This window comes from Varanus komodoensis, unplaced genomic scaffold (genome assembly GCF_004798865.1).
Source record: "Varanus komodoensis strain SLA01 unplaced genomic scaffold, ASM479886v1 scaffold28, whole genome shotgun sequence".
In the NCBI taxonomy this organism is placed as follows: Eukaryota; Metazoa; Chordata; class Lepidosauria; order Squamata; family Varanidae; genus Varanus; species Varanus komodoensis.
This window is the reverse complement of record NW_025335727.1, coordinates 5,001,486-5,016,381: the sequence shown is the minus strand read 5'-3', so window position 1 is coordinate 5,016,381 and position 14,896 is coordinate 5,001,486. Positions and strand designations below refer to the sequence as shown.

General features: G+C 42.5%; 1 protein-coding gene across 14 annotated transcripts in view; it reads right to left on the bottom strand.

The window, feature by feature from the left end:
• TBL1XR1 (TBL1X receptor 1) overlaps window positions 1-14,896 on the bottom strand; it is a 190,512-nt gene that overhangs the window by 34,077 nt on the left and 141,539 nt on the right. For all 14 annotated transcript variants that reach the window (XM_044434537.1, XM_044434533.1, XM_044434539.1 and 11 more), the window contains one exon: window positions 13,269-13,371. In XM_044434537.1, coding sequence (XP_044290472.1) covers window positions 13,269-13,326 — 58 coding nt within the window. In that variant the 5' untranslated portion in view covers window positions 13,327-13,371. The remainder of the gene's footprint in view (window positions 1-13,268; window positions 13,372-14,896) is intronic.

Here is a 14,896-nt window from a genome sequence, read left to right as displayed (position 1 = left end):
TTGTTATCCATATCTTCACTTTATTTATTTGTTTGTTTGTTTATTTAATTCCATTTCTTATTCCAAAGGTTCTCTGGGCAGCTTACAAATGCTAAAACAGCATTAAATGTACATAAAATACAATAAAACAATAATTGTATAAAATAGATAAAACAATAAAATATTAGATAACATCACAAAATATATCCACACACACCAATAAGCACAACCAATAAAGTGACCAAAATTAAATTCAAATAAATAATCTATAACAAGATATAAAAGTATTAAATAAAATAAAATAAATCAATAAAAAACTCATTGAAATAAAAACGTTTTCACCTGACGCCTAAAAGAAAGAAGAGTAGGCTCCAGTCATATATCTCTGGGGAGTGAATTCCAGAGTCTCGGCGCTACTGTGGAGAACGCCCTCCTCCAAGTTCTTTTCCCTTTGATCTCCCTAGGGGAGGACACTTGGAGGAGGACTTCCGAAGAGGGTCTAAGTGGAAGGGTAGGAATATATGGAGAAAGGTGCTCCCTCCGGGATGCTGGTCCCGATCCATTTAGGGCTACTCTTATGCTACATGCTACTATTTTAATAAAAGTGCTTCAGACCAGCAACGGTTCCTCCTGGAGTGCCACAGCAGAAAGAACAGTTGCAACTGCTTTTGGTATTTAGTCCACCTCTCTGACTGTTTTTGGGGCAGGGACTCTTTATCGTATCCTGCTGTGCAGTTCAGACTATCCAACCAGGGTCAGCTGAGGTCCCCAAACAGGCCAGCGATCTATTTGATTAAAGTTCTTCTTCGCAGATTATCAATCTGGATTGAAAGGCTGCTTATGGATGCTTGTGTCCCAAACTTTCCCCAGCTCAAACTCTCATGTTTGGATTCCAAATTAAACCAACCCCCGGTGACAAGTGCTTATTATTCTCTTTTAATTTTCTATGGTATACAAACAAAGTTAAAGAATACAGTATAGCTGCTCTGAGTGAACTAGCCCACAGCCAGGAATATTTATGTACTACATTTGGTCAGTGAGACTTTCGCTGTCTTTATAGTTCACTGAATTGTAACTAAAGCTTCAGGTTGCACTGCACAAATGACTTGAGGTGGCAGATTTGAAATGCACGAATGAACTCCTTCTGAGAATTCTTCAGTGATTTCTGAGAACTGCTTGCACATATGATCAAGATTCCTCACGGAGTATTGGGAACATCCCAACGACATGTGAGTCATGCGCATCCCTTGTGCTACATCATAAACAAACTCAAGAGAAACTTTGGGTTGTTCCCAAAGAGTACACACATACTTTATCACCATTTTATGGACTCCACTTTTACTATTAACATTAAGCAAATAAAGAACAAATGAGGGCAAGAATGACTAGGGAGGGATCTCCTGGAAAAAGCCAATGAGAGCACAAAAACATTACCACCAAATATTAGAGAAAAATACAAAAAAACCCCAACCAGTTCTGAATCAGCCTTCTGCTGGAATGTACATATATGTAGAGTCATTAAGACCATCATTTAAAAATGCACCAAGCCCCTCGTATCACTTTCCTTAACAGGTTCTTCATGACGGCTGCAGTATGACAACTATAACCAAATGGCTGGGATTGATCATCGGCGGGCAGCTCATTCAGGAGCCTGAATTCAGGAGACTGAAAGAATCCAATGATTTTCTGAAAGCTCCTGGGGATGTTTCAGTGGATAAAGCTGATGCTCTAACTGGGCCCGAGCTGTGCTGTGGAATGGTGAGATGCAGACGGTCACTTAGGCAATTTCACCCAGGGCCCTACCTGGCACCATAGAACCTGACATGCTTTTTTGTATACTGGGGAGCTGCTTTTGATGCAACAGGCTGGACACCGGCTAGCATGCAAATACTAATACTTAAAGCAAAAAAATGACCCTATTGTGCAGCACTGTGGGCAGCAAACATGCGTTATCTTGCTGCTTCCACTGTATCCTCGAGTACCAGCAGAGCTGTCAAGTGGGTGGAGGAGTACCGGAGCTCTCCTCAGCAAATGGGTTCTGGGTCCCTCAAAGACTGCCATGAACTTTTTGCATGCATTTTAGGAATAAAAGCACTTGCAACTGCAGTGAACTTGACACTGTCAGCACCACTCCAGTTGAGGTATCTAATGCAGTCATCTGCCTGATTTTGTGGGATTGATTTTGGTTTTTGAGACAGAGTTTTCTCCCTTATAAACCTATCCACTGCTGAGGACACTGGAGTATACCAGGAGTAGGGTCTTCAGTTCCACGTCTCAGGAACACCCTGCCTCTGGAGATCAGAGAAAGACTCTGATCCCAGGTTGTTTTCAGTGCCTGCTGAAGGCATCCTTGTTCCAAGAAGCCTTTCTTGCTGACTGGCCACAGTTTTAATGTTTTAAATTCACTGTTCTTAATCCTTTTCCCCATTTTACCTTTTTATTGTTCACCATTCCACTATCTTCCTAGATGTGGAGCGGTATACAAACGATGAAAATAAAATTGGTTCATCATGAGGGCCTTTCACAGAAAATTCTTCCACAACACCAGTGTTGCCCATCAGATGGGAAAGACCCCCACAATTGCTTTTGCCAACATGTGCACTGACACCTATTGCAACTGTACTGAATACCCAGAAGAGACTTGCATCATACATTCCTCCTGCCCCATTTTCAGAATTTTACTGCGTAGTCCAGACAGTGCGTACTTCCGCTCATGACTACCCCATATTTTCTCACTGCTCCTCCTCCCACTAAGGGAGAAAAGGTGGAAAATTGCTGCACAGTGCCAGCTGATGGCCACTGCCCCAATCCTCTGCCTGGAAGCACCCAGCCATGGAGAAGCCGTTTCCCTGTAGCTGGGAAAATGTTTAGCAGAGGCCTCTATCTGAGCTGAAACAGTTAACAAAAACTAAACAGAGCTGTGCCACCAGGGACAATTGGAAACTCAGTAAGATTTCTACTGCTTTCAGGTGTGTTTTAGATTTTTATCCTGTCTCTCAGCATGGTGCACAGGGAGGCTAGAGGCAACCATAAGAACAACCACACTGGAATACGTAACGAGAAGCAACATAAAAACAGATAAAAACAGATAAAAGCAAACAATAAAAACAGCAGCCAATTAAAACTTCTCCAATAAATTGGACTCTGCCAGAATTCTGTAAGGAAGAATTGACTGTCTCTGCTAGACATTGGTGAAGGAATTCCTTATTGAGGCAGGTGGTGCAGGTGGCTCTGCAATGGATTCTTCCTTTTTTAGTTAGGCGCTATTATTTCCATAGATTTTGCTTTAGAAATATGTTTAGTATGTTTCTATGTGCAAGGGTCCATGTGTTTTTAAATTATATTCCTCAGACAGGTGGACTGAAAATGGACAGCAACGGTGCATCACAGGAGAGTCCTTAGAGTGGCAAAGTTGATTACTCTATATGCTTGGAATTATGAAAACCTTCTATCTATTATTCAATGAACTTTACTGCTTTATTTATATTTGTACATATACATACAGATATTTGAGGAATCTTCTGGAGGTGAGAAATCTATCAGATTCCCTGGTTTGGCTTCCTGAACTCTGATCCAGAGGGCAGCAGCTGTGAGTCCAAGTTCCTGGCGAGTGGCCCACAAGCGTTCTTGCTCGTGGGCCACTTGATTCTGAGTGCTCGCTCAGAATCAAGCACCTTTGCCTAGTGGCTTCTTGTGTGCCTGCTGCACAAAAGGAGTCCTTCCAGACCAGTGATGCAGAAGTTGCCTGGGTTTGTGCAGAGAGTTGAAGGGAGGAGCATTTTTCAAAAGGAGACCAGGGGGGAGGGGGCAAGGCACCCGCAAGAGCGGGCACAAACACACAGCCCCCAATACAGCACACAGGCAGACCATAACTGGGGTGGGTGGGCACATAACTGGCTGTGCCCATGCCCACGTACATCACATGCTGGTGGTGTCCGTGAGTGTTTGCAGATTTCCTCTGTGCTCGGCTCGCTTCCTCGCAAGGGACGAGCACTAGAATAAGTCTGATGGGCAGGTGCAAAGCAGTTCCAGGTAGGCTTAGCACATCCCTAATCCTGCAGTCATCAAGCTCATTCGGATACCTTTTCAGACAGTATGGACTGCTGATCCGTGTACAGATAAAGATATGGAAGCTGAATTTGTATTAGTTATGGGGACCTGAGACCTGTTTTGCTTATATTTCCTTTTTGATATACTGCTAATTAAAAATAAATGTAAACAAATCAATTTAAAAAGCTCCCTAAATAGGAACTTCAGCAAAATAAGATTCAGTCTAAATAAATAGGCCTGTTTAAATAAAGTGGCTTTTCACCTTTTGGTTGGAGGTCACCAGACATCTGAAGAGCCATGCTGGATCAGACCAAAAGTCCATCTAGCGTGGCATTCAGTCTCTGATACTGAGAGGAGCACCAGGACAAGTAGCTGTTGCTACCCTTCCCCATGAATGTGTCCAATCCCGTTCTACAGCCACCCAAGCTGGTGGCTACCACTACACCATGACGAAATAAATTCCATAGGTTTAAACTGTATACTGTGCGAAGAAGTCCTTCATTTTTTTTCTGCCCTGAATCTCCCACCCATCTTCCAAAGTGTCATGGGATGACACTTTCAGTACTAGAATTATGAGAGAGGGAGCCAAAATGTCTCCCTATCCACTTTCTCCAAACCATGTATCATTTCTCTATCTTTTCCCTGCTATGGCTACAGTCTTCAAAGTGGCAACAGCATCTTCTGACAACTAATGGAGGTACAGTGGAATAAAATATTATATGCACTACAGTAGTCCCCCCAAATTTGTGGGGGTTATGTTTCTGGAGCACCTGTGAATTGTGAAAAACAGCGAATTTGGTGTCAGTGATGGGCACAGGCCGCCAAGGTGGTGCGGGTGGGGGGCGCGGGCTTGGGGGGGGCCTCTGTGCGCAAATGGCGAGGCAAGGGCAGTGGTGGGCATGCGCAGGATTGTTTTCTCTGAGCAAGTCCAAACAGATCTCCTTGCGATTGGTTTGGACTCGCTCATAGGAAATGATCTCCTTGCGAGCAAGCCGCTGCACGGTGAGGCGCCGGCTTACTCGCAAGGAGATCGACTTGGTCTCGCTCGGAGAAATGGTCTCCTTGTGAGCAAGCCGCCACATGGAAAAATTCCGCGAAAGACTGAGGCTGTGAACACTGAACCTCGACTTCACAGGGGTATACTGTATATGATATGGAGAGGCCTGTATCATTCATTCATATTTATATCTAACCCCACAGGAAGTAGTTAAGGCCAGAATAGCGCATTATGAGAACTTAATATGTGACTTCATCAAGCACAACAGCCCTGCATTTTATTCTCAGCAATGTCTACCATGATGTGACATCACCATGGTCTGAGCTTCTCTGCCCTCAACAAGAGGCAGCTAGTGAAGGGAAGCAGACCAGGAAAACCAAGCCCAGTGAAAAGCATGCACGTTGTCTGATCAAATGGATGGCGAGAGAAGGTGTCAGCTCAGGACTACTGTTTTCACCAGCAACCACAACACAAAACTCTTACGAGTGCCCAGTTGTCACTTTTAACTGAATGCCATTTTGGTGCCACTGCAAGTGTTCAGGAAAAGCTAATGGTACAGTCCTCACAGAACTGGAACTTTTCAGAACATGTTTCAAACCTATCACACTGGAGTAAGGTCAAGCCCATAAAATGGAGACTATATCTAAATCAAATAAGTAACATTCTGAATATGAAGCAGCACAATGTATTGACTAGAACTCTTCCCTTTTGTGCTGTTTTCCCATGTACAGCAAGTTTTTCATTTGGGGGATTCCAATACACCTGTCCCACATGCATTCTGAGGTAGCAGTGTTCTGTGAGTTACTACTGATTTGTCTTGAATGATCAAATTTGTTCAAGATTTCTGGACTAAATAGCATCAGCCAAAGGCCACAGTAGAGAAGCTGCTTTTGTCTACCAATTTAACTTCTGCTTTGTTGTAATCTAGTGAAACAATCCTTATTTTCTTCCTAATCTTAGTCAAATCTACCAACAGGGGAAGATTAACTTTAGTATGAAGCATTTGAAATGTGTGTGCACAAACACTGAAATTTGTGTGCACCAGCACCAAGCTGAGAGTAGTCTGTATGCAATTCCAAGAATAACATAGTTATTGTTTCAGAAAAAGGGAAATTAAGATTAGTGGATGTCAATATGTTATCTGCTTGCCTTGAAAAAGGATAAATTGATACTAAAAGGAAGATATTCATCTTAAGTCATTATGTTTTTTCTTCACAGGTGATGAGAGCTGCAAAAATTTCCCATTTCTGAGACAATATAAGCTACTTTTTACAGCCATTTTGGATTTTGGGTGTCCAAACATCAGACTCCACTATAACATCAACTTTATGGCTGAGTAATAGCAGCAGTAGAGCTTTCAGAGTGGTAGGTCCAAAACTGCACAGCCTCCAATAGAGGTTAAGACAGCTATTTTGTTTTCTTTTCAAAATGAACCTTCTTTTCTTATTTTCAATGGCTGTTCAGTGTTGTTATTGGATTTTGCGGATCTTGCTTTCTTTTTATTTCATTTCTTTAAATTACTGGCTGCAAACCACTTTGAGCAACTGGAAGAATGGTACATTACTATTTTAATAAATAAATTAAGGGACTAATCATTAAGGGAAGCCAACAAGTATCCAGGAAAGACACAGGGAGGTTGTTTCCATTCACCACATCTTCCAGCATTAGCATTGTTCTTCAAAATATTGTTAATACTAGAATTGAAGAACAAGAACCTCCCAGACCAACAAAATCAGCAAAGTATTTTTCTACTGAGTTTGATATCCACCCCCTCCCCAAAGACTAGTTCAAATAGGAACCTGAAAATAAATGTGTTGCCCTGCAAACCAGAAAACATATTTTCATATTTCGGTGGCATAAAATGTGAGTATTGGGATCTGTAGCACAACATTCTGTTCCCCAAGGGCTAAAACTTTCTCAAGATTTTCACTTGTGTGTGCATGCAAGCAAAATGGGAGCATCTAAGTCCCAAGGAAGATAGCTAGCAGAATGTCAGTACAACAGGTACAAGGGGCAGGCAGGCTCCAGTATTACCTACGACAGTAATTCCCAAACACCCTGCAGTTTTTAGCTGTCAGTGCACTGTGCATCATTCCTATGGATTGTGTGTGCGTGTGTGTGTGGGGGGGTAGTGTGGAACAGTTAAGTCTCATTAAAATTTGTCAAGACTACTAAAATTTAACAAGACTACTAAAGAGCAGGCAAAGCAATGCAAAAGAGAATGGGAGCATGAATTATCTGTCAAAGGTATACTTCGCTGCACTGAGGAGAAATGGCCTTGACGCTTGCAGAAGAGCTAAAATAGGTTATTATAAGCAAGACCAAAATGTTATTAAAGGTTCTGCAAGGAGTTACACTGTAAAGATCACACGCTGCTGGGTTCAGCTGCCAGAAACCAGCTTCCTGCCATTGCTGGAAATAATGTGCGTATTCAGCTCTTTCCTGGACTGTGCACTTCCTAGCACTAATGAGCCAGAGTTCGGCTGATTTATCATGGAGTCCCCCTGCACCCTCCAGAAAGGCTTCTCATGGCCACAGATCCTGGAGGATAGCTCACTGAAGAACTGCTTCCCTTTTTAAACTCTCCCCCTGCAGGTAATACTCTCTTGACGATGATCCTGTCAGATAAAGGTTTTGGAAGGAAGTTTTGGAACTCTGACATACTCCTGCTTTGAGCAAATAAACTGAGGTTGGAAAAGGATGATTACATTGCTCAGCTTTGGCTGAATCAAGCAGCAGGGTCACTGAGGAAATAATCTACAGGAAGTGTGGGGGATGAGAAGTGGGGCTTTCCAAAAAGGGCAGTGCATTCCAAGGTGTGAGTTGCACGAAGTCAGAACTTTGGAGCTCTCAGGGCCAGGCGTCAGGGACTGCAAGATCCCACGCTCTCTATTTGAGTCCAGGGAGTGCACCCTGGATCCTTGGTCAGAATCTCAGACAATGGCTTGAGCTGAAAAGCTAAGTGCGCCCTCCAGGCACATTTTTAGACACATTCAAAATGTTGACCTATAAAGCACTGATCAGTGCAGTTCTGGTGCATTTGCCCAGCAATTTGCATTTAAAAAATGGAGGAAATATGGAAGATAAGGATGCTTATCTTATTCTTAATACACCCTGGTTAACAAAAGCAATTAGCAAAAGCCTTGCCATAAACAAGCAGTGTGTCAGGTGCTCCTGGAACAGAAGAGCTTGGGAATAATGCTATGGCATGAAATTCTGCGGCAAGAGAAGACGGGACTTGGACAATCTGGGTTCAATCCCTGCTCAGCCATGGAGCTCCCTGGGTGACTTTGGGCCAGTCAGAACCTACGTCACAGGGCTGTTGCTGTCTGGATAAGACTGAGAGGATAAGGAGAATTATGTAAGCTGGCCTGTTTGCTTTGAAAGGAAAAAGGATTATAAAATACACCAACAAACAGACAGACAGACAGACAGCTTAAAACCAGCTGCCTTGGGCACCACATTCAGTGATGACTAGAAACTAGACCAGGGGTCCTCAAACTTTTTGAATGTAGGGGCCAGTTGACAGGTGCCAGTGGTGGCTGCGGGCCACCAAGGCGGTGCCGGCGGGGAGGTGCGGACTGGTGTGGGGATAAAGCACGGTGCCGGCTTGCTCACAAGGAGATCATTTTCTCCAATTGAGTCCAAAACAATCTCTCTGTGAGCAAGCTGCGGCCAGGTGAGGTGCTGACTATGAGGAGATACTCCAAGCGATTCCAAAATGACCTCCTTGTGAGCAAGCTGTGCGCACGCCCAGAGAGTGCAAAACCTGTGGGGCGGACTGGTTAAAAGGGCATGGCGGGCCGAATCTGGCCCGCGGGCCTTACTTTGAGGACCCATGCACTAGACCCTCAGTGGTGGTGGCCTGGCACCAGGAAAAATAAACAAACTTTTTTACATATCTCTTTTCTAAAGAGAAGCGGAAGAGAGCTGTTTCAGGTGTCTGAAGAAAATATTCATTATCCCCTACCCATTTTGGACCCCCGCCCCCGGCCACTTCACTTTCTTTAGATGTGTTGGAAAGGAATCCTTCCAACATCCTGTCTGTGTTGACACACTCCCAAGATACACTGGAAGGGCTCTTTCTCGACACACCCAAAGACAGAGAAGCGGCCCCTAAGGAAGGAGAAAGAGTGCTTTCCAAAATGCACTGGGCAAAATGTATTCTCCTTAGGCACCTAAAACCCCCCCAAAACTAGGCCATTTACATGTGGCTTATTATGGATCAGGTTGCTGATGCTTTGTTTTCACTGTTAATGATTCTAACTCTTGCTGACTGGTATTTTTGTGTTGAAAGTCCTTCTGAGCACTGACTATCAAATGCCTCCTAGGTAAATAAATAACATATAACAGCGATTTTGCCAGCAGGCAGAGAAATCAGCCCCACACAATACTGACACTGCACCAAACACAGAGACCCACGCTGGACTCCTTTTACGTGCCTGAAGATCATCTGAGGCAGGAGAATTACGCAGACCACGCTTCTTGCGACGTCTGGGTCTGCCCTCAGTCTGTAGTTCAAGCCTCTGGCTTGAACATCTGGTACTTTAATACAGGAAGCTATTTTTATGATCGGTCTTCATCCTCTCTGGAGAAGGCCTTCCTTGTACTGAGATTTTAAAACAATGCTCCCCCAATTGCTTTCAATTTGAAAGGGCAGTATGAAATGTTCTAATTAACTGCCATTTGCAGAGCTTGATCTATTGAAAATGTCTGCACTTATGTTTCGTGCAATTTGCACTGCTCCTAGTTTTTAAAAAAAAGTTTCCCAAGAAACTACTAATTTGGAAGCAATACTGGGATGATTTATCCAAGAGAGTTTATCTTCTGTCTAATCAGGAAAAGCATACAGCACAGTCACAAGATTGGTACCAGCTGCGCAGAAACTAAGAAAGGAATTTGCTGAAGTGAATGTCGTGAACTGAAGTCTTTCCCATCCTACATATTAAGAATGAACTCATTTTTCAAATGCCTGTCATTATATAGCCAAATACAGCACCATCCATAAATAAGAAGGATACTCAAGGGAACCCCAAAGCTTGCAGGAGGACAAATAATATTGGGGGGGGGGAGCTTGAGGGGGCAACCCCATCCCAACAGCCCAAGTAGTTTGCCATGCTCAAAGTGTGCATGGAATAGGAAGGAAAGGGGGATTCTGGAAGAAATCTGGCTGAAACATGTTTCTGTCTGCCATGTTTTGTAACAGATGGGCATAGGAATTGGCTCCTTGCAGCTTAGATATGAATTGCCCTGACTTGACTTCATGTTTTAATGCGTGGATGTGGAGCTATGTTATCTGCTAAATTCTGTTGTTTTCTCAATTCTGTAATGTCATTATTTGCTCAAAACCAATAAACAAAAATCTACAGAGCCATATGAATGTTTTTACATTTAGAAAAAAAAGTTCAGATATAAGATTTCTAATTCTATGTGTAGAGATTTCTATTTCATATAGTGCAGTTTTAAAATTATATTAATGTGTTTTATTTATTGATATTTTATTTATGTTATTTGTTGATTTTATACTGTAATAGCCTCCCAGAGAACATGCTGCTAACAGGGCTTTTAAACAAATTTAATAACTAACTAAATATTTTGAGAAAATACATTCATACATGCATGTAAGTACATATTCAAATGCGCAATTTCATGCTAGGTAATTAAAAATAACTTGTAAATTAACATGGAAATGGGATGGCATGGACCTATGAATGAACACAAGGAAGAGTGGCATGAAATGGAAACAGACTGGTCCAACCTTTTGTGCAGGTCTCATTTATGTATTAACATTTTGTTTTTAGACGTAATTTTCTCATTTCTTTATTTCATATCTATCACCAATAACCTGCCTGGTTAACAAGGAAAACCTGACTGGTTGGCCGGCTGATAAATTAGGATATTCTCTTTCACGCATAATAACCCATTCAAAAGTAGAGGTTATCTGGGTAAGGTATCTTATTTATGGAAGCAGGATGAGCTGTACTTATTTGGTGTTCCACTTTCTGTAGTTCCCCCCACCCAAACAAAAAATCAATAAATAACAAATAGCAAATTGTGGCAGTAAGGAAAGAGCACATCATCAAAATGAAGCATATAAATGCTCTCACAGCAGCATCAAACGCCTGGGCAGATAAGATCTTAGATGAGCCTCCTTGTAGAATGCCTTCCAAAAATGGGGCATTACAGCACAGGAAATCACAGGTGGTGGTAAGAGCGACAGGAAAGCTATTGAATCATCTATCCTACTTTTCTTTTTTATTGGGTCCACATCCTTCAACAGGGGTTATGCCTCCCTTTTATTGCCTGGCTATACCAGAAGCAAGGCCTGTGATGTGCCAGGAGGAGCTGCATTCCATAAACAGATGCAAGCCCAGAAAATGCTTGACCATTGTACAGACCATATTCATTCCTGGCATGCACGACTTCGCGTTATTTTTAAGAAAGGGTCTTTTCTTTTGTTGCTTATTCAGTTTCTATTCCTTTCGATGTGAAGATGGCTTTGAAAGCACATGAGCCATACTAGTAAAAATTCAGAAGCCTTACAGGTAGGATTTCTGGCAGTTATGTCTTCAGTCCCATGTGTATCTTCATACCCCCCTCTCTGGATCTGCTTGATTTGCATATTTCACGTTGGTTACAGAATTCAGTTTTTCACAGCACGTTATTTGAGCTTCCTAAATTTTAATGCATGGGGGGGGATCCCTCCCTGTCACCATCTTTAAGTCAGCCAAAGTTCAGCTAGAATGGCTAACAGCAACCTTCCTTTGCTGGCAAAGTAGCTGTTCTAGCGGTGGTTTCTGGGGCCACCAGGTGATATAGTCCTGAGTGAAAGAAACCCCCAGGAGCAGAATGGTTGCTTGCCATGTAACTGTGGGCCAGAGCCCTGGAACCTCCCTGTACCTAGCACTGCCCTGAGAGAGTTTTATAGTGGCCCAATCCTAACACAACACAGAAGCAGAGAAAAGAGAAAATGCGCATCAGAGTAGCCACTGGTTCAGCCATTTCTTCATTACATCGTAAGCTGACTCTCGTACTTTGCAAGGAAGGGCCTGCAAAGTCTTTGAAGAAACTGGACAAGGAAGATTGCGGCACTGACTTCCCCAACCTAGTGGTGAGCGGCTGTTCTGGGGCATTCTGCACCTTCTAACAGTACTTTAATTGTACTTACTGATTAAACACATACCTTGCCTTTTCATAAAAAATGATAACAACTTAAAACAACTTACAGCATGGCCTTGCACATCTCTGTTCACAAGTAAATCTCACTGATTGCAATAGGATTTACTCCCCAGTAAGTTGCTAAGGGACTGCAGCCTTAGCAAATATAAGACACAGCAATATTAGAAAATATCTATCCTAATTAGGCAACAACACTGACTTGAAAACCTAACTCTAACAAAAGTAGACATCAAAAATCAGAGAAGGCCTTTGAAAGCAAGTACGTCTTTATGGGCTGTTTATGGACTGAAGTCTAGTAATAACACACTTGATGAGGATGGGCATCCCACAGTGTAGGTGCTACCAAAAACACTCCTGCCTTGGAAATGTTTCTGGATCAATGTATATGCATATGACAGCCATCTTGCAATACTAACATTCTTGTTCATTCTACATTAAGTCAATGTACAAGATTCAAGTGACATTTGAAAATTCATCAATAATGCAGGTGCTTTTCAACGACAGAGAAGCAAAAGTGAAACTTAAGAGATAAAGTTCTAGTAATAAAAATTCACAGTAACTCTTTGTGTCCATATTGCACCACAGTTCAGTCAAAGTGGTTCACACATCTCAGCCTGTTAGAAATCCTTACAAAGAACCAGGTAAATTAATCCACTTGCATTACCCACATATTGTGGGTTGTGTATGGTGAGGTGAGGAGAGGTGATAAATGGCTGCTGCTCTAATGCAGGGGTGGACAGATGGTAGATCTCTAGATCTTTTCAAGTTCAGCTTCTGGTGTTTCTGATAATTGACAATGCTGGCAAGGGCTTCTGGGAGTTGAACTCCAATACATCCGGAGTTTTACTCTTTGCTTAGCCCTAGTGCTGCTTAGAGAATTCATGTAAGAACTGAGAACTGAAGTTTGAACCGATAAATTCTGAAGTCATGTCTGTTTTTCAGCCACTATGAAAACAACAACATACAGATAGGGCAGGACAGATATACATTTGAATATCAATTCAATTTTAAATGATAGCCCCAAAAGGACATCCCCTCAGACAATTATTAGCCAAATACTCACCAGACTCTTGCAAGTATCTATATACGAGGAAGTTAACCTCATCACTGCTTATACTCATCTTTATGCCCGCTTAAACCATGAGGTCACAACGAAGGATATAACCCTATAAAAATAAGAAGGAAATTAAAATAAAGAAAACCAAGGTGTAAGTTAGGTTTGTGCCCCAAAGCACATATATAAATAATATTTAAATAGCACAGAATGTAGCAGCTGCATTGTAACAACTTGGTTCCTTGGGAGAACACCTGCTCTGCATGTAGAGGTTCCAACCTGGGCATCTCCAGGTAAGGCTGGAAAAAAATTCCTACCAGAAACCCCAGAGAGTTGCTGCCAATTCTGAGCTGGAAGGATCAAACTCATGACTCGTCTAAGTCAGCTTCCTACGTCCCTAATGTTAAAAAGGTGCATCTTCAGAATGGTTGGTGCAGTGTAAGCATCCTAACCTGGGAATGTCTGGATGTGTTGGCTTACAAGTCCCAGCATTCACAACCACAGCACAGCACCGGATGAGCTTGCTGGGGGAGATGGGCTTATAGTTCAATTAATTGAGAAGACATCAGTTTGGGCTGTTTAATGGGCTGCTAACAGGCCAGCAGATCTGCACACAAAGAAACTTGTGTGAGCCCTCCAGAAATAGAAGGTGGTCAGTGTAATACAGGAAATAAAGCACAGGGAAGCACCTACTGAATGGAGAACCAGCAACAGTAACCCCTTGTTTTGTATTAGAATCTAAACAACTTGTCACTCAGGATGCTGCCTGACCTAACTACATGCCTACCAGCCCACCTGCTTATGCTTTGCATTGCCTGTGCCAAAGAGACTGCTTTCCAGGCTTCAGCCCACTTCACCTGCTGTCCTGATGTTCCTTTCTGCTTGGCCTTTGTTTCCTACAGCTTATTTATCTGAAGCTGTTGTTGTATCCCACCCTTCAGCTGAAAAAGCTCCTGCAGCAACCTACATGCAACTAAAAACAATCTTCCGCTCCATGCCTTGTGCTTTGTTCAATAGCAGAAAACAAAGGATTGAAATCCCAAGTTTGCCATCAAACATGAGATTCCAATCAACAGCTGAATCAAGAGCTCTCCATTCTGAATCAATTATATTTGTCTTAAGATGAAGAGGATGATTCTAACTAAAGGATGGTACTGAACAGCGTCACCCCCAAATTCAAGAGTACCACTGAACTTTTCAATTGCACAGTTGGTTACAAAATGTGTTTGCACAGATACAGCTTTAACTTGATGTTCCTCTCGTGCATATTTCAAAACCCAGTTTTCTCTAGCACAACATCTTCCTAAGTTTGGAAGAATGCATGTGACCATTTATTACAGGACACGGTATTCCTGAGGACTGGTGACAATCCAGGACTGAGCTCTAAAAGCTAGTTCGGAAGCATCCCCACACTTTAAGACACATGTTAACAGTAAACAAGATAACAAGATGCAAATTCCTTGCATTTTTGTGTATACACTGGTGATCATAGGATCCAAGTGCAGAGAGTGAGAAACAGTGCAAGGAGCAAGTTTCTATTTATATAACATAAATTAAGGGCCAGATAATGTTGCATCTGTGCCGGTGTTCGTTCGTTCGTTCGTTCTCTCTCTCTCTCTCTCTCTCTCTCTCTCTCT